The following is a 19,897-nucleotide window of genomic DNA, read 5'->3' as shown; positions in this document are numbered from 1 at the left end:
AATGAGTTTGATTCTTCCAAAGCTGAAGAGTCAAGGATCCATTCCCAGCTCTACAGCTCACCTGGAGATGCCCGCTGCATGAGTACTGAAGCCTCTCAGAGACCGAGCTCAATGAGCACCGACTGAAACTGAAGTTTAATGAGCCTCGTCTTTGTTGGTCTTTAGTGAGAACGATACCGAACAATGAGATCTCACATTTATTGATGTGAAGACAGAGACCTGCTGCTCTGTAGGAGACGTGAAGTGTTTTAATAGCTAAATGAAATTTGGCCCGAAACTTGTATCGTCTGCTGATTGTGTCAACATCAATTAAGTCACAAACTCCTCGAGGAAACCTTTACAGGTGTCCCTGCTGCAGCACACCTGAGTAACATGACGATCATCATGTCACGCGTGAACGTGGGGCATTTCCCAAACACTAACACTTGAGGAGGGTTCGGGGCTGAGCGTGCAGTCAGGTGTTGCTAATGACCTGCTGATGTTACTCAGGTGTGCTGCAGCAGGGACACCTGTAAAGGTTTCAGGCCCTCGAGGACTGGACTCCAACCCCTGATGGGCCCAGACTGTAGTGACAGTCCCCGAGCTGACAAACAGGAAGAAGCAAACATGCAGATGGGACATCCTTGATGATGTCCTCTGCAGATATTGAAGCTGAGAGTTGAGCCACAGGTTAATGGAGCGCTTATAGAGTTCAAACATCAGCAATGAGGTTTCTACCAAACCCAAATTTATCAGGATGTCCAAAATGAGCCTTATGTTATTTGTTATATGTTTTTCATAAATCCTGATTGTGCCCCATCAATAACGGATTTTAATTAATGCTGGAATTTTAAAATCATTATTCAGTAAACAAATAGGACGCCAGTCCTCAGTGACCAAGAGCGGTTATACCCCGAGTTAGAGTCGCTGGGATGGTTTAGTAAACCTTCTATATAAAACTGCAATAAGAAGGGAGCTGGCTCATCAGAGAATGACTTATAAAATTCAGCCATGAGTCATTCTGCTCCAGGAGATTTATTGTTTTTGAACTGACAGATTGCAGTCTGGTAAGTGGACTGTCACATAACTCCTGATCCGATTTGGAGATGGGATCTACCTTCAGAGAGTTTAAGTTTTAGAGTTTTAAGGGGCGATCGTGGCTCAAGAGTTGGGAGTTCGTCTTGTAATCGGAAGGTTGCCCGTTCGAGCTTGGACAGTCTCGGTCGTTGTGTCCTTGGGCAAGACACTTCACCCGTTGCCTACTGGTGGTGGTCAGAGGGCCCGGTGGCGCCAGTGTCCGGCAGCCTGGCCTCTGTCAGTGCGCCCCAGGGCAGCTGTGGCTACAATGTAGCTGCCATCACCAGTGTGTGAATGTGTGTGAAGATCTGCCCCTTATGTACATTCTGTAGTATTCATTCCACCTCATTTCATTTTTGTATTTTATGTATATAAGTTTAGATTGATTATTTATAGTTGGTTTACACAGCTTTGTGTATGTAGGTGTATGCATGTGTAATGTATATATAGACACGTGTGTGTGTGTGTCAAGGTCAAGGTAACTTTATTTATACCCACAGGCAAGGTAAATTTGCTTTACAGAAAAATGAGAGCATTTGGCATCCCTTCAAAAACACACATACCTAATAAACCTCACTGTAGCACATATATAGTAATTTAATATTTCGAATCAAAAACAAAAACAGTTCTTATTTAATTCAGTGACAGCAACAGGGACAAAGCTGTTTTTATAATGCTTTGTCCTGTATCTTGGAAATAGAAACCTCCGTCCTGAGGAAAGAAGCTGAAATTCACCCCTTAGAGGATGGGAACCATTTCTAAGGATTGATAAAGCCATCCTCTGTACCTGCTTAGAGTACAGGGAGGCTAAACAAGACTGTGGCTCACCTATCAGACGACTGGACCATCTCACTATCTGATTTAGAGAGTGTTTCTCTGTGACAGAGGTCTGACCGAACCATGCCACCAAACAAAAGGATAAAACAGACTCAATAAAAGAACGATAAAACAAAGTTAAAATTTTTCGGTCAATGTGGAAATGAGCAAGTTTCCTGAGGCAATAGAGGTGCTGGTGACCCTTTTTACAAACTGATTTGCAATTCTGATCAAAGTTCAGTTTTTCATTGATTATGCTCCCAAGATATTTATATGATTGTACTTGCTCTATTTTCTGACCTTTAATTAAAGTGACTCCGTGCCCATTTTGTTGTTTCCTAAAATCAATAACCACATGTTTAGTTTTAGATATGTTCAGCTGGAGATAAGACTCCTCACACCACTGAACAAAGTCATCAATGACTGGACCGTGGTTAGTTTCACCCCCTTTCAGTAAGCTGACAATAACAGAGTCATCTGCATATTTAATGATGGCCCTGTTTTCATATCTGCTCTGATCTGTGTGTGTGTGTGATTTACATTGCTGTGCTTGAGAGCCACCATCTACCGGAACCAAATTCCTTGTATGTGTCTGCACATATACATGGCCAATAAACACGATTCTGATTCTGATTTCTTGGGTAGTTTTTGACATTGTGCTAATATAGTTGCGGTCTTAAGCAATAAGAATAATAAAAAACAAAATAAATCCACTTCAAAATTGAAGGTTATGATGGAAAGAAGCACGTGGGATCAGAGAACGCCATACAAACAACCTGCCGCCATCTTGGACTGGGGCCTCGGCTGGGCTGTCCCCAGTTTTCTGTTTACAGCTGCTACCAGGTGTATGTCTTGGTGCACGGGGTACCACAGGTAGCGTCCAAGCACAGTGTGCGCGCACACACACACACACATGCTTCAGGAGATCACTGTGTGCTCTGAGATCAAAGCATCACTCATAAATAAGTGAATTATTAATGGAAACTAAATAAAGTGTTGTATATTGCTGATCTTGTAAAACACTGCAGTATTTATACGTGTTTATTCAGAGTTAGTGTTTGAATACTTCAGTGTTGGTGTACTGAGGCAGGCAACAGCCCAATAAACACACTGACTGAGCAGCAGCGATGAGCGTTTAATACGTCCAAAGTGACTCAGTCACCTTCAGGCTCGCACATGCTCAGTAAGCGTTGCAGTCAATCTGAGTCACCGCAGGTGTGTCTCACCTGTGTGATGGTCGGCTGATTCAGTGATTACAGGTGGAGGCGTCTGAGGGCTCCAGAACAGCTGATCTGTGCAACGGACTGACTCTCCTGCTCCTCTCGATTCAGACGGAGGTGCTGCTCTTTTCCCGTTGTCATGGCAAATCCTTGTATCGGCGCTCCGGTGATGATGTCGTTCTCAAGATGATATTTGGAGCTGATCAAACCAACCAATCAGCTTTTAGGAACAAAGGGTCCATTTTGCTGTGGAAGGTTCTTCACTGGGAGGCGTGACCTGGAAGTATCTGCATGCTGGTCACAATCGGAGCTCTTCCAAATCTCCAAACACAAAGGAAAGGAGCTTCAATGCTTCCTTTATTGCTTCCTTTAGAGTAGGGTACACTGGACCGTTCTTTGAGAAAATGCCGACTGTGCATGAAAAGATGGATATAATAACCAAAGTGCGGCAGATCAGATAAATGTCAATCATCACTGCATTTTCCATTGAATCCATGAGCTGCTGATATATTTATAGTAACACTATCATCGCCGTTACACTCACAGCTGGACTCTGAGCCTCACACTGCTGGAATGATAACTACTTCCTGTTCTGTTGTTTCTGCATGAAGAACGCTGAACGAGCTCAAGATTTTGATCTCTGAACTGCTCCTTCATGAAAACAGTGTTACTGAGGAACAATCAGTGGGCTCGCCTCTGAATTTGCAGCGTGACACTGATGAAGACTTAGAGGACGCAACTCGTCCACCTGAAAATAAAGTGTCCAGCAGCAACATCAACTGTCCTCCTTCCTCAAATTCCAGCCTTTGTAGCGAAGGACATTTTCCCAGGCTGTTCTCGTTTATATGACATCCATGAAATAACAGAACACGTTGTGGTGAAGTAAGATGCACGTATTGTAGTCGATCTTCTGCACATTGTAGTTTCAACATGGCAGACATTGATGTCACACCATCAAGGAGAGTTCAAATTTTCAGCACACAGCTCTTTATTTTCCAAAGAATTCCAGGAAAAGAGGTTGGAGGTACCTTTGGGACGCAACCCAAGTTTGTCAAACCTGCTTCATGGAGCAGGTCCCTCATCAGGTCTTATCAATTAATCACACAGTCAATGAAATAATCAGATTATTTATTACGCTGATCCATACAAAATGTGGAAGAGGTTTTCAGAGTAAAATAAAAGTTTATTAAGAGTTTTCTTAAACCCGACACAGTTTACAGCTAATAAAGATAAAACAGTATTAAAAACAAAGAAATCACCTTAACAGGCCCAGTGCAGTTTCCCCAGCAGGAGGAGCCAGCAAGTCCCCAGGTGCATCGTGGGACCTGTTGTGCGCTCAGTTTGACCTCAGGTTAGGGTCTGATCAATAATCTGAGTGAGCTGAAGTCCTCTAGCGTCCAGCTGAAGGAGATGCTGCACTGAATGCTCTGATTAAACACACCTGAGCTGATTACACACACACTTTAGTTACAGTTGTGAACCACGGAGGAGCTGCAGGTCCAGAAGCACCTGCACCACATTCTTCTCTGAGCTCACCACTGGGCGAAAGGATACACTGTAATTAGTTAGAAAATAGTGCAGCCACAGACCTGCCCCTGAGATGATCAACGACCCCCATCCGCTTATTTAAACATGAGAAACAAACAATTTTATAATTTCACACAAAACTGGAACACTGAAAAAACCTATTACTGATCAATGGAATCAATGACATCACGGATCATTACTCATGATCAATGAACATCTATGTTTACACAGAGTAACACACCTGGCACAGGTGCACGAGGTTAAAGGGCTGCTCAGCAGAAAAAGAAACCCATTGGAGAGTTTGATGGGTGGAGTCTGAAAACTGCCAAAAGCAGAAACAGGAGTTTAAGCTGAAAGTCTTCATTAAAGTTAGTGTCACTGCTGTGTACTACTCCCTCCACATAGAAGCTCAAACTGACTCCGCCCACCCAATGCACACCTGAGCAACAGAACTTGCAGTCTGAGAATCAGATTTAGCTCCACTGGATGGTACCTGCGTGAACTGGGTGGAGCATCTGTGAGGGGATTAGTAGACACCAAAGACACAGATGGTCCACACTCAACCAATCAGCTGCTTGCTGCTGTGATCACATCATCACCAAATGTTCTTTTTAAAGTGACTCCTCAGCACCTGACAGGTGTGTCACTGCACAGAGGTGATGTTCTGTTAATCGTCAATATTGATTTATGATCCGTCACTTCAGTAATTATTGCCTTCTACAACACTTCTGATCAATTTCATGTTCAAATTAGAAAACTTTGTTTAGTTTTATCACCTGTGAGGTACAGATCACATGACATACGGACACTGATCACCTGACCCGACTCGAGATTCACTTTGATTAGTGGTTCAGATGTTTTGCTTGATGGGGGTAATCTAAAGCTTCACACGGAGTGATTGATTATGTAAAAAAAAGAAAAAAAAAGAAAACAACAACTAACATAAACTAAACGTCTTCATCAAATGTCTCACTAATGCGATTGGTTAAATTAGGAGGACTGCTCCTTTAATATCAGGAAGTTAAAGCTCTGATCAGTGAAGATCGATACAGTGATTGATTACTCAGTAACAGACGCAGTGTAATTGTGCTGCAACACGAAGGAAAGGAGATGTTTTATTTAGCTGAGACCTTCAAGCGTCTCTGACAGCGGCATCACAACAAGCCCTGCCCCCACACTCAGCGACGCCTTCACCCACGCCCCCTCAGGCCTTCTGATCCAGTTTGGGGCTCTCGGGGAGGGGGAGGGAGTCCAGGGACGCCTGCTCGTCTGGAAGCAGCTCCTCCTTATCGCTGAGAGACAGGAAACAGGAAGAGAAGCAGCGTCACTGAAACAGCTCCTCCACGCCAAGTCTGCCACGCCACCCACCAATCAACCCCACCCGAGTCTAGAGGGGCAGCGTTCTATTACCTGGAGGATCGGCGACGGGAGAGGCGGTGCCGTCTCAGCGTGATGATGATGAGCGTGGCCAGCAGCAGGGCAGAGATGGCTGTCAGTGTGACGAAGAGGAAGAAGGCTGCAGGAGATGAAGATGAACACCTGTTAAACTCAGAGCTTTTATTGTGAAAGGGCCTGAAAGGAAACAGATTATTGGTGGGGTTTGGGAGCCGAGGGTCTCTGCAAGGCTGTGTTTATTTGTGCTGTGGAGCCCTTGTTGGACATCAGCTGAAGCACAGCCCTGAACACAGACACACTCACACACACACACAGACACACAGACACACACTCACACACACTCACCTGCGGTCCAGTGGTTACGGACTTTATCATGAAAGTCAAACCGACCTGAAAGAGAAGCAGAGGTCAGACTTCACCGTGATGAGGGCCACTTTAGGATGGATGTAGGCGGTGTCCCTTTACCTCCACTGCAGCTACTCATGCACTCGTCCTTGCTGCCATACCGGTTGTTATTGCCATGGCAACCGCCATATGTGAAGGGCTGGCAGGAGGCTGAGTCTAGGTCGTAGTAGAACATGGTGAAGGCGGCACGGCAGGGCCCGGAGTCCGGCTTCTCTGTGCACATCCCTGTAACACACACAGGCGCAATCACACTCTCCTCCAGCTGCTGCCTACATTACCCACATTGCACCTGCACCGTGCCAGCAGCAGTCCCCATAACAACCTAATCATGTGTGCTCTAGCTCCACCCACAGTCAGGTGACATGCTGCAGGAAGAGTGCGTTTCATTTCTTACCCTTGCTGTCTGAGGAGTCCTCATCGGCAGCTTTCTTAGAGGATGGCAGGACGGACACTGCAGGAGACACAAACACTTCAGCTTAACGCTCTTCCACCTGCCCGACAGGTGTGGATCTCGGATCTCTCAGCTGTGCGGGTACCCTCAGGTGATGTGCATGTGTCACTCACCTGTGCAGGTCTGCATGCAGCTCTCTTTGGTTGGGTAGTTGTTCTTGTTTCCTCTGCAGCCTCCGTACATGAACGTCTCACAGCTTCCTGTCTCTCGGTTGTAGTACCAGTGCCTCAGCGATGCTCTGCAGGGACCTGGTTCAGGCTTAGCCTCGCAGTACTCTGATTGGACAACACGGCACAGGTGTCACTTATATGGAGAGCAGATATAAAGGCAGGTAAAGGTTTCATGTTTGTGAAAGAGTAAAAGGATATACCATTCCCCTCGGCAGTTATCTCTGCAGGAGGGAGAAAGAAAGGCAGTTAGTCACTTCCTGTTTTCAGACCTCAGTTGTACTTTCTGTTCCTACCTGTCTACTTGTACACCTGTGTTTTACTTTTTGTCTAAAATTAAATTTTAAATTACATTTTTTTTTATTTTGCATAAAACTGTGACAAAAACTTCCTGTTCACAGCCACACTGCAGTACTGTTTAAACCTGGTTGTCCTGCGGGTGGCAGCACTGCATCTTCCTCTCAGAAGAAGTACTTTTCAAAGGTAACTTGAGTGGTACTGCTGGTAGTACTAGAGTACTGCAGTAGTGACAGGTGTTATAAACGATCAGTATTATTGATCAGCGATTGGTTGGTGAGTCGGGGTGGCATTACCGGATTTGTCAAAGTCAGCAGATTCTGGATCAGATTCATCCGGAACATTTGGAGCCATCCGAGGAGCTTTAACAGGAGGAGGAGCAGGAGTGGACTCATCAGGGAGAACTGGGCCTGGAAAAACACACACAGTTTACTTTGACCAGGTGTGCTCCACAGGTGTAACCAGGTGCAGGACCTGAACGAAGAATGCCCGTCTTTCCAGTCGAACAGTCAACCAAGCATGAATGCTGTCATGTGGTTTTACGGTGCTGCTTTTATAAACTCATCAGCTGATTACAGCTGAGTACACCTGAGTACAGGTAAGCCAAAGCTGTCCTTTTAAAGGAAAGCCGATGGTGAGAGGACACACTCCACTGATCGTCCAGGAGGTTGAAGGAAAACCAGGTGTTCTGTGGTTTACCTGAACCACAAACATTAAACTGATCCAGTTCTGGTTTCACTCAGGTACAAACACCAGACCGCCTTAAATAAACCAGGTGTTAGTTCCGCCCCTTTTACATTCTTTAGATCAGATTTGAATGTTTTTACTGTCAAAGTTTTACTGCGTGAGTGTAAACACACCTTTGATACTGTGTGTGAGAGACCTCTGTGATTATGGTGCCTTCACGTGGTGTCGTAATAATCTGAAAATCGAGTGTCTAACAGGAAAAGTCACCTGATCTGATTGTCCAATCAGATCATCTCAGATGGGAGACGACGTGAGCCGCTCAGCTGCTGATGTGTGATTCAGAAACACGGAGGAAAAAAATTATTTTAATGGAAGAAATTTTAAAAAGGACAAAGATTTGTGCTGTGAACCCCACAGCTGTCACAGCCACCCCCCACCCCACAGTCGGTTTAATAATGACCATCACAGTTATCGATCAAACGTTGGTTACCGATTATCAAACATGTCATTGGTCTGTGTGACTTTAAATAAGTGGTTTCATATCCGATCTGTAACTTGTGCCGTGGATCTGTGTTTTAATGATGCTCACATGTGTCTGTATGTTTAGTTCCAACCTGCAGGTGAAATCCGCCTGTGTGCCTCATCCTCACACAGTCAACGATGAATTTATAATTCCCGTGTCATTAAATGGGCACTGTCCCTTTAAACAAACATAAACAGGAAGTTTACCTGTGACCCCGGAACAGGTGGCCTCACACTCCTCCTGAGACTCAAAGTGGTTTCCGTTTGCCTCGCAGCCGCCGTACACGAAGCCGCTGCAGTTCCTGCTCGTCACATTATAGAAGAAGCGTGGGAAGGCGGCGCGACACGGGCCCACCTTCATCGGCAGACGACAGCGAACTGAGAGAGATGACGGAGACACGATCAACATCATCAATAACAGGACTGATAATGTTTCAGTGCTCTCTGATTGGCTGAGTTCAAACACTGAGTTTCCTGTAATTTCCAAAGTGCTCTTGAGCAACAGATCTCCAGCTTCCTGAAGGAGTGAGTTTGTTTGTTGACCTCTGAACTCTGACCTCAGGCTCCTGATGCAAAGATGAGCCAGTCTTGTCTCTGCTCATAACAGACACCTGAGCAAAGAACCAGTGTTAGGTCTAATTGTTGAATGTTGCCATTGTGTTTCTTAAATTTGTACAGTCTTAGTTCAAGCAGTATTATCAAAGCTATTCCTTTGATCCTGAGCACCTCTAACCACTTTGTGTTGGGGGAGGTTTTATTGCAGATACATCCTATCTGGAAGATCTACTTCCTTTGATGTAAGCTTCCTGCGTTTACGACCCTTTGGTCAGCAGGAGGACACACACACACACACACACACACACACACACACACACACACACACACACACACACACACACACACACACACACACACACACACACACACACACACACACACACACACACACACACACACACACACACACACACACACACACACACACACACCTGCATATACATACATACAGTGCCTTGTCTTTGTAACCAAAGGGGGTTGCGAGGGGAGGTGTTTTGTAAACTATTGTTTGAAGTTTGTCAATAAAAGCCAGCGAGAGGAGGCCCTCATCGGGGTCACTTCCATGCTGGACATAGACGAGGCCTCCCTTGCGCAAGTAATCGATCGATCGCTGACTGTCTTGTTTTCATTCATGATGAATAAGTCTCTAGAATTAGCGGGGTTTGTGGGAACAGACCCAACAACCAGTTTTAAACTGTCTTTAGGCTCTTTGTCAAGGTCGTCATAGCTCACTGAAATAAAAATAAGAAAACTAGATGTTTGGAAAAAAAAGAAAACTAACAAGGTTAGTCACCGTGGAGAACTAAACAATACTAACATGAGAGAGTTTTAACACTTGTTAGTTTGGTAAATATACCTTCCCTGACGAGCCTCAGACTCTGGAGTCAGACGCTTGTCACATGCCCTCCTCACAGTAAGAACTTAAAAGTGTCAAACTAACACTCAAAGTAGCATCATCTACTAATAACCATCATCTAGGCTATGCCCACACTAGCCCGGATAGATTTGTGTGGCGTTTTCGTCTAAAAACGCTTGGCCACACTAGCGTTTTCTGTCGTTTTCACAGAGTTGCGTGTCCATTGAAACGGATGAAAGCGCTTACGTTCCAGTCCTGCGCATGCTAAAAGTGAGTGAGAATTAAAGAATTTGAAGAAAAGCTATCTGCAGCATGTACAGACTGATATTAATCTTTTTAGGGCTGTCAAAATTGAGAGCAATCAAAACAACTGCTGTATAATGCCCTCCGCTATCTTTGTTTATTTGGTCACATGACTGCATCACATGACTAAAATACATCATCGTTTTAGAAAGTCTGCGTTTTCGGCGTCCACACTGCGACGGGACAGCTGTGTTTCGAAATGTATGTGTTTTCGAGAACGTTTTCAAAACACTGCGTTTTCCTTGAGGAAAGCGCCGTCTCAGTGTGGACGGGAGGCCAAACGGAGGGAAAGCGATGCGTTTTCAAATGAAAACGCATCAGTGTGGACGTAGCCCTAGTATCCACTGAAGCCTCATCAGACAGGTCTCAGTGAAGGATGGCTGTCAGGACATCGTTCTAAATGAAGGGACACAGGAGGAAAGACTGAGGTCTGAAAACGACACGAGAACTGGACTGAAGATCAGAGCAGCAGGTCTGATGGAGCGATGGATCCACATCAATGCACAAGGAGGTCCCACATCTGCGAACCACAGTGGAGGCTCTGTCATGGCTTCAGCTGACCTTCCAACCAAAATACAAAGAAAGGAGTGTCGACGTATCAGGTAACATCGATGAGTTAATCCAGAAAAACAGGTGCATTATGGGTGTGCCAGCAAAATAAACAGGACAGTAGATGGACTGAAAAACCCAAATCTCATGAAAATCTCAGGTGTTTAAATCACCTTCAAACAAACAGATGAGGGTTCCGCCTCCTCTCAGGTGAACCAGCCCAACCGGTTCAACCTCTCGGAGAACAAACAGCCTGTGAAATACCTGCACAGGTGGATTCCAGGTAGGGCATGGTGTCACACTTACAAGAAAACAAACAAGAGAGCCGATCATTAACTTTGTCTCGGAGATGCTTGACCCGAGAGAGGCTGCCGGGGGTTCCCATGATGCACTGCGGGTTTCTTCTTCACTCACCTTGTGTTCATAAAGCTCTGTGTGTTTCAGGTAATCTCAAACAGACCTTTAGTCCTGATGACATCACTGAGCAGCTGAAAGCCTCACCCGTCACGTTAGACTAAAAAAGGTCAAAGGTCAGTTTTTCTCTGTGACATCAATTTCACTTGTTTTTATCATCATTATAAAAATGACGACAGCGTCCACGCTCTCAGGTTCAGTCCATGTTTGGCGCTTCCTGTTGACGATTAGTGCGAAACTGTCTCTGATGAACCAGAGCGTGAAGCGTCACCGTGACAGAGACACAAAGAGGCCACAGGTCATGTGTTTGTGTCTGCAGTTCACCTGTGCAGGTAACAATGCAGCAGAGCAGGATGGGCAGCATTGGTCAACATGCTGCAGCCCAACATTTATCAATGAGGCACTAAACGCGCCGCCCACAACGACTCCCGTTTCACAGATTCACTTCCTCTTTGGTGTTCTGCACCAAGATGTCGGCAAACTGCATTTAAACATTCAACCACACACCCTCCACGCACCTGCAGACGCCCCCACGCACACCTGCAGACGCCCCCACGCACACCTGCAGACGCCAATTCTGTTATTGATCAGGAAGTATCAGCTCAGTGTTCTCAAAGGTTTCAGTGAATGAGGTCATCACTGAGTCAGCTCTGACTCCGCCTCCTTTTCTTTCCTGCTGCGACTCATCTTTTATTTTGAAAGTCTTCGGCTGAAGCACGAAGGAGGAAATCAATACTAATAAAAATACTGATAATAATAATAATAATAATAATAATAATAATAATGATGATAATAATAATGACGACCAATAATCAAGTGAAACTGATCAGGTTTCTCCCCGCAGACTGATCAATGAGCCATCTATCGATTAGGTAAAGGATCAGTTATGGTCAGCCTGATCTGTCAGCTCCATTACGGCTCTGCCTGTCGATCAATAATCGATAATCAAAGCTTCTTACTGTTGTTGGACCCGTTGCTCCGCGGCTCCCAGCGTTGCACCTGCGGCACGATGCTCTCCTCCTGGCCGCCCTCCTGCACCTCTCCGTCGGCCTTTTCCGCCACGATCTTACGGTAAACCTCGAACTGGCTACTGGGGCGCAGTGCGCAGGCGTCGTGGCCGTCCCCACAGGACACCAGCGTGCAGTGGGTCGGTCCGTCCGCTGGAAACCCGACCACGGCCAGGTCGCAGTCTGGGAGCGCGCAGCAATTCGTCCGGCAACTCTCGGGATCGAGCTCCAGCACATCGTCCAGCAGCCGCGCTCCGCCAGCCTCGAAGTCCGGGACTTGGTTGGGGTTGGTGGACTCCTCCCAACCGCAGTCCATAGCCAGACCCGAAGCCAGCACGAGCCCTAGTGCGAGCAGCTTCAGTGGGATCAGGGTCGCGCCCCCAGTCATCATCAACAATCAATACAAAGCTCCAATAATCAGCGAAACAGCGCAGCGAGCCTCCAGCCACACGGTCACTTCCGTGTTCTTGGCTCTGTCGCACTTACATTTACCTACGACAGGTGCGGCAAGCGAGGCCACGCCCACACCCAGACGTCACTCACACTCAGACACACACACACACACACACACACACACACACCAGAGTGCTGTTGAACTGTGTAAAAATCAAAGGTTTAAGTAAAACTCGTTTTCTTTTACTGAAACAAAACTGATGACGATGACGATCTGAGAGATGAAGCAGCAGAATGTTCGGCACAGAGCGGGAGAATAAAGTTTGAATTACAGTGAATGATTTGGTGTCTGAGCGCGCTCAGTGCTGCTGTTTGTCTCTAAGGTGTCAGCTGCACATTAGAGCTGTTTCCATGGAAACATGAACGCTCCCTGTCCCACAGCCTGATGAAGGAGACGTGAAATCAGATCAGAGGGAATGAATGTGATTGGTTGAACAGGTGTGTTCACTCTCTGCAGCAGAGTGAGACTCAGCAGGAGAGCAGAATCAAGTTCTGCATCAGCACATGATCACATGACCACACGCACTCTCAGCTGCTGGGCTGCATTTAAAAGAATCAGAGGAAACGGCTGATTTCAAACTCTGAGCTCGACACATGACTCGGCTCCTCTGCTTCCTGTTTACTGTCTGACTTCAGTCAGGTGTGAGCAGGTTTGGCTGCAGGCAGGTGAGGATGGCGGTACTTAGATCACACCTTGTAGTCCAAACTCACCTGCATTCATGACTCTGATTATCTAACTGGCTGAGGGGAGGGGCTTATTGGGGATGAAATAAATTTCACCTTGAACATGGCGGTAGGATGACTCTCAGGTAGCTCACAGGTTAAAGGTTAAAAGTCATGTCAGAAGGTTCCTGAGTGACGTGACCCAGACGTTTCTGTAGGGCAGAAAGGTTCAGGTCAGAGACGTTTAAATGCTCCAAACACTGAGGACAGCAGCTTCAGTCCTTCCTTTATTACCTCCTGTGGCAGTGTGTGGTTTGTCCATAGTTGCCCTGCTTCCACGTCTGCAATGTTGTTGTTTTGAATCGCTGTTTCTGTGGCTGTGATCAGTTCCACTAGTGGGATTTGTCTCTGCACCACAGCAAAGTTAAACCCTTTTGTAAGGATGTTTTTCTCTGCTTGGGTGAGTTGTCTATCAGAGAAACTTGTCCCCATCCTCGGTGTGGCATCCTTCTCTCGTCTGGCCGCTGAGGACACTCTCCATATTTTGCTTTGATTTCTGACCTTACGACCAGTAAGTCAAACTTCCTTGTTGCCTGGTCTTAGACTTTTCATGCTGTGCTGGACGAGCCTTCTCAGTGAATTCAAACTGAACTGTTTCATAATTTGTCACGGAAGTTCATAAGAGATTACAGGATTCAATTCAATTCAATTCAATTTTATTTATACAGCGCCAAATCACAACAAAAGTCGCCTCAAGGCGCTTTATATTGTACAGTAGACTCTATAATAACAGATACAGAGAAAAACCCAACAATCATATGACCCCTATGAACAAGCACTTTGGCGACAGTGGGAAGGAAAACTCCCTTTAACAGGAAGAAACCTCCGGCAGAACCAGGCTCAGGGAGGGCGGGCCATCTGCTGCGACCGGTTGGGGTGAGAGAAGGAAAACAGGATAAAGACATGCTGTGGAAGAGAGACAGAGATTAATAACAGATATGATTCGATGCAGAGAGGTCTATTAACACATAGTGAGTGAGAAAGGTGACTGGAAAGGAAAAACTCAATGCATCATGGGAATCCCCGCAGCCTACGTCTATTGCAGCATAACTAAGGGAGGATTCAGGGTCACCTGGTCCAGCCCTAACTATATGCTTTAGCAAAAGGAAAGTTTGAAGCCTAATCTTGAAAGTAGAGATAGTGTCTGTCTCCTGAATCCAAACTGGAAGCTGGTTCCACAGAAGAGGGGCCTGAAAGCTGAAGGCTCTGCCTCCCATTCTACTTTTAAATACTCTAGGAACAACAAGTAGGCCTGCAGTGTGAGAGCGAAGTGCTCTAATAGGGTGATATGGTACTACAAGGTCATTAAGATAAGATGGGGCCTGATTATTTAAGACCTTGTATGCAGTGTTGGTCAAGTTACTTGAAAAAAGTAATCAGTAACTAATTACTGAATACTTCCCCCAAAAAGTAATCCCGTTACTTTACTGATTACTTATTTTCAAAAGTAATTAATTACTTAGTTACTTAGTTACTTTTTAAAAACACGATTTACAACCTGAATAGGTGATAAAGCGATAGATCTTTCAGCCCAATTCTACTTTTTCTGCATAATCCATCATACAAAATGTAATCAAATGGAAACGTCTCTTTTTAAAACTTGTTTTATTAGTTTTAATCTTTTAACTTTATGCATCAAGCAAAAATTAAATTATATGCAACATTCTCTGACTGGAAGAAATGTGTTTAACATTTAAACCTATTTTCTGCACATTCCAGCACATAAAATAAAATATTTTTTTGTGTTTACACTCACTCTTTCAAATAGATGCAAGTAAAACACAGCAGAAAATAAATAAAGTCAAAGGCTAGTTGCTCTATTTTCACCTGTAAAGCAGGACTGAGGTAGGCGGAGGTTTACCCTGGTGCAGGTGTGCCGCAGCGGTCAGTTGAAGACTCCGTGAGTTTCTCTGTGAAGTTCCCATTACAGTCGTAGCGCACTCGCTGCTTGCTTGGAAGTTAAGGGGTTTTTTTTCGCTGTAAAAATAAGTTTTCTTCCCACGCACAACGGACACTAATGTTTTTGTCACTTTTTATGGAGTCAAACTCAAAGTAAGGTCAGTACTTCCACGCTTTAAACGCTGCACGCTCATGCTCTCTCCCGCACTCGACATATTATCCATTGTTGATCTGTGAACAGCTGTTGTCACGAATGTCGCACTCGCTTACGTCACTATCATGAGACATTCTCGCAAAAAACCCACGGTTTTAGTAACGCAGTAACGCAGCGTTCCTACGGGAAAGTAACGGTAATCTAATTACCATTTTTGCAACAGTAATCCCTTACATTACTCGTTACTTGAAAAAAGTAATCGGATTACAGTAACGCGCCCATCTCTGCTTGTATGTGAGGAGCAGGATTTTGAATCCTGGATTTAACAGGAAGCCAATTGTTGTATGGTGTAAGTTCAGCAGGCATTACACACACACGCAGGTAGGAACAGAGGATCACCGGAGATAACTCCTTTCTTTATTTTCCTTTTTTCTTCTTCTCAAAAGCCACAACAACAACAACATACTCACTAGCGCCCTCTAGCGCTTCTGGTAAATGCATCACAGAACAAATGCAATAGTATGTGGACACAACATCTTCCCCCTTTGAACAAGGATTTCTTACATGAACCTGACTTCATCATTCTGATGTATGTCACCTAATACACATTTAACATATTTCACAGTACTCTATAACATTCACTTCCCCATGACAAAGTCTTGGGTCCAGCAAGGTGGATTCCTCATCCTGGTGGGCCTAAGCCTACTATCAGACTCATCAGAGTTAGATGCTAGATCAGTTCCTGGTTTATAACAGTCCATTGTTGTGTCAGATTCAGTACCTGTGTTCAGCTCTGACAGAGCAGATAAGTGTGAGGCGTTCCAGGTCCTTCCATCATCCAGCAAATAAGTATTTGGTCCTTTCCTTGTCATGACAGTCCTTGGTTTAGAAAACTTTAACTCGCCTTTCTTTACCTTCCATGGCTTCCTAACCCGTACCTTGTCACCAGGCTGGAAGTTGGACGGTTTGGCGTGTCTGCGAGCATCGGTGTATTCTTTCATTTTCCTTTGCTTATTCTTAACTCTTTTCGCACATGGTATGCCTCTCTGTCTGAGGAACAGGCATATCCATTACCTGTAACTTTGTTCTCATTCGTCGTCCGTGGAGCAGTTCTGAAGGGAAACTCCAGTTGTTGAATGAGGTGTTGCTCTGTAATCCATCAGGTAAGTTCTCAGGAACGACTTCCAGGGTTGTCCTTGAATTGAAGCAGTCTGTAGGCAATCTTTAACGCATCTATTAAATCTCTCAACTTCCCATTAGCTCTTGGGTAATACACTGAGGATCTCAGGTGTTGGATTCCCCTGCTTTTGAGGAAGTCAGCGAACTCAGCAGAGAGAAATTGGGAGCCATTGTCACTTATCAATGTCTTTGGATTTCCTTCACGAGAGAAAACTACAGAAAGGAACTGAATGATAGTAGCTGCATCAGCTCGGGAGCAAAAGCTACTTCAGGCCACTTACTAAAATAGTCTACCAATGTGATGGCAAATCTACAGTCAGAAGGGGCTATTTCAAAAGGGCCTATGATGTCCACAGACACCTTTTCCCAAGCGGCAGCTGGGAAAGGAATGGGTTGAAGTGGAGCATCATGGGTGACAGTGGACTTGTCATTCTGTCTGCATGTTGCACAGTTCTTTATCATTGTCTCTATGTGACAATCCATTTTGGGCCACCAGTACAATTCCCTCAGGCGTTGTTTGGTACGCACAATGCCTTGGTGAGTTTCATGAGCTATATCAGTGAGTTTTTTTCTGCAACGACTCAGGCACTAGCAATCGATGTGTACCTCTGACGATGCACTCGTTCATGACCGCAAGTTCATGGCGGATTGGGAAATACGGCTGTAAGTCAGGTTCCAGTGACGTCTTCCTTGCAGGCCAGCCTTTCTGTATCTGCACACGGAGCTTTGTGAACACTGGACAGGCTTTGCACGCTGACTGGAAGTCATCCTCAGACACAGCACTCAGATCAGTGAGGATGGCTGCAACTGACTCCACATCCCCTGCACATGCCATGTCTGTCTCGGGAAGCGGGAGCTTAGAAAGACAGTCAGCAACATGGTTCAATGACCCGGTTCTATATTCTACTTCATAGTCAAACTCCAACAGACGAGCTGACCATCTGGCTATGCGTAGACCAGCTCTGTTATTGCCCTTAGTAGTCAGCAGTGTTGTGAGTGCTTGGTGATCTGTTCGTAGGAGGAATTTTCTGCCCCAGAGCCATGTGCGCCATTTTTTCAGCAGCCCAGGCGCAAGCTAGGGCTTCCTTCTCGACGATTGAGTATTTCCTCTCTGCATCAGACAGGCTCCGAGAGGCAAATGCAACAGTCTGTTCTGCATTATTACCATCAAGTTGAGTCAAAACAGCACCTACGCCGTAGTCTGAGGCATCTGTCGAGACTATGGTTGGCTTACTGGGGTCGAACATCACCAGAGCAGGGCTGTGCACGATTAACTGCTTGACTTGATCAAATGCTACTTGAGCTGCTTTGTTCCAGTGGAATGAACAGTCCTTACGCAGAAGAGCTCTCATAGGTTCAACAACAGTCGCATAATTTGGCACAAACTTGCTGTACCATGCACTCAAGCCAAGAAATGAGCGCAGGGTTGCAGGATCAGTAGGGGGCGGAGCATGCAGGATAGCAGTGACATGAGAGTCATCTGGCAGCAGACCTTCTGGACCAATCTTTTGACCCAGAAAGCTCAGAGTAGTTTGACGGAGTTGACATTTGTCCACATTGAGTTTCAGTCCTGCATTGTTGATTCTGTGTAACACAGCACGCAGGTTGGCCTCATGTTCGGCTTCTGAAGTCCCATATATGATGACATCATCAAGATAGCATTGCACCCCTTTCTGGCCACGTAGGATTTGTGTCATCATCTTTTGGAACACTGCAGGCGCTGAACTCAACCCGTAGGGGACTCTGCAGTACTGGTACAGTCCTTCATGTGTAATGAAAGCAGTGAGCCCTCTCTCTTCATGTAGTGTCAGCTGATGGTAGGCGGATTTAAGATCCAGGGTGGAGAACATGACAGCCCCACGCAGCTCAGACAGTATGTCCTCTATCAGTGGCAAGGGATGACTGTCAACCGACCACCGCTTTGTTAGGTTCTCTCAAATCAACGCACATGCGTATGCCACCAGTCTTCCTTCTAGTGACTACAATCGGGAGACCCATTCAGATGCATCAATTTTCTCTATGATGCCATGTTCCTCAAGGTTCTTGAGTTCTGCGGAAACAGCCTCATGGACTGACAGGGTAAGCGTCGAAGTTTCTGCTGTATTGGCTTCACTTCAGGTCGCACCTTCACTTTATGTACAAAGTCCTTTGCACATCCAAATGCAGATGGAGACTCACATTCCTGTTTGCAGTGAGCGGGCAGAGCAGAGGTTTGCTGAAGTGTAGCACAGACCTTGGGACTCTCAGGACCAATTGTCCCCCTTTATGTGTAGCTGGAGGCAGTGACCAAGTCCATACCCAGTATGGGTGTTCCTGTTCTCACAATGTAGAGATCTGTGGAGGCACTCTTGCCATTGTAAGTAATGTCAGCTCTAAGACATCCTAATACATCCAGTTTCTCTTTTGAATATGTAATAAGCTGAACAGCTGGATTACTTAACTTAACTGAGCCAAAGTTTGTGCTGTAAACATGTTCAGGCAGTATAGAAACACCAGATCCTGTGTCTACTAGTAGTTTAACAGTACATGCCTGTGCAGTATTTGGTACAGTGACAGTAACAGGGCACATCAGTTTAGCTGGATCACTACTGACACAACTGTCAACAGTTAAAACACACATTTCAGGCACAGTCACTTCATTAACAGGCTTATGGGAAGATTTACACACTCTCGAAAAATGTCCGATTTTCCCACAAGTATTACATTTGCAGTCTTTTATGGGGCAGGATTTATCATTGGCTTTGTGATCAGCTGAACCACAACGGTAGCACGTCAGAGCTGTATCCGCTTCTTTAGCTGCTTTGTATTTTGGCTTATGCATCTTCTTTTTGTACTTGAACAGCGGCAACAGGCTTTGTTTCACCAACAGCAATGGCCTTTGCATCAGCTATTGCAGCCTCTGTACGCCTAGCAATTTCCAAAGCTCTATCAAGGGTCAAATCCTCCTCCATTAGCAGTCTTTCACGTATACGAGCATTATTTATCTTCTCTACAAGTTGATCCCGCAACATTTCGTTTTCCATAGCTCCGAACTTACATTGTTTTACGAGCTCACGCAGTGCTGCGACGTAGTGATCTGTAGACTCACCGACAGCTTGAGCTCGTTGCCTGAAGCGGTATCTCTCGGCGACAACATTGACTTTAGGATGAAAGTACGTTTCCAGAGCCTTTACGGATCCCTCGTAATCATCCGTAGCGAGTGGCAAGGCGCTGTAGATTCGTTGTCCCTCCGTTCCCAAGCAGTGAATGAGCAGGGCCC

The 19,897-nt window shown here is 45.6% G+C and overlaps 1 protein-coding gene across 1 annotated transcript; it reads right to left on the bottom strand.

Annotated features, from left to right (window-relative positions):
• Positions 1-4,203: 4,203 nt before the first annotated feature.
• spint2 (serine peptidase inhibitor, Kunitz type, 2) lies at positions 4,204-12,730 on the bottom strand. The gene is made up of 10 exons (XM_031759005.2): positions 12,183-12,730; positions 8,751-8,921; positions 7,631-7,744; positions 7,241-7,261; positions 6,984-7,145; positions 6,814-6,870; positions 6,480-6,644; positions 6,360-6,404; positions 6,030-6,135; positions 4,204-5,911 (listed from the first exon to the last, which is right to left on the bottom strand). Exons 1-10 carry the CDS (start codon positions 12,619-12,621, stop codon positions 5,824-5,826), a joined length of 1,368 nt encoding a protein of 455 aa, XP_031614865.2. The 5' UTR covers positions 12,622-12,730; the 3' UTR covers positions 4,204-5,823.
• Between the last annotated feature and the right edge of the window lie 7,167 nt (positions 12,731-19,897).

The sequence above is a fragment of the Oreochromis aureus genome, linkage group 14, assembly GCF_013358895.1.
Source record: "Oreochromis aureus strain Israel breed Guangdong linkage group 14, ZZ_aureus, whole genome shotgun sequence".
Taxonomy (NCBI): domain Eukaryota; kingdom Metazoa; phylum Chordata; class Actinopteri; order Cichliformes; family Cichlidae; genus Oreochromis; species Oreochromis aureus.
Note: the sequence above shows the minus strand (reverse complement) of the source record. Positions and strands in the feature narration are given on the sequence as shown.

What these genes read in the sequence shown, in the direction of transcription:
- spint2 (XM_031759005.2), bottom strand. Translation starts at nt 12,621, where the DNA reads ATGATGACTGGGGGCGCGACCCTGATCCCACTGAAGCTGCTCGCACTA. An exon ending in CACCTGTTCCGGGGTCACAG is followed by an intron (nt 7,745 to 8,750) that starts GTAAACTTCCTG and finishes GTGTTTTTCCAG; the next exon opens with GCCCAGTTCTCCCTGATGAG. An exon ending in CATGAGTAGCTGCAGTGGAG is followed by an intron (nt 6,405 to 6,479) that starts GTAAAGGGACAC and finishes CTTCTCTTTCAG; the next exon opens with GTCGGTTTGACTTTCATGAT.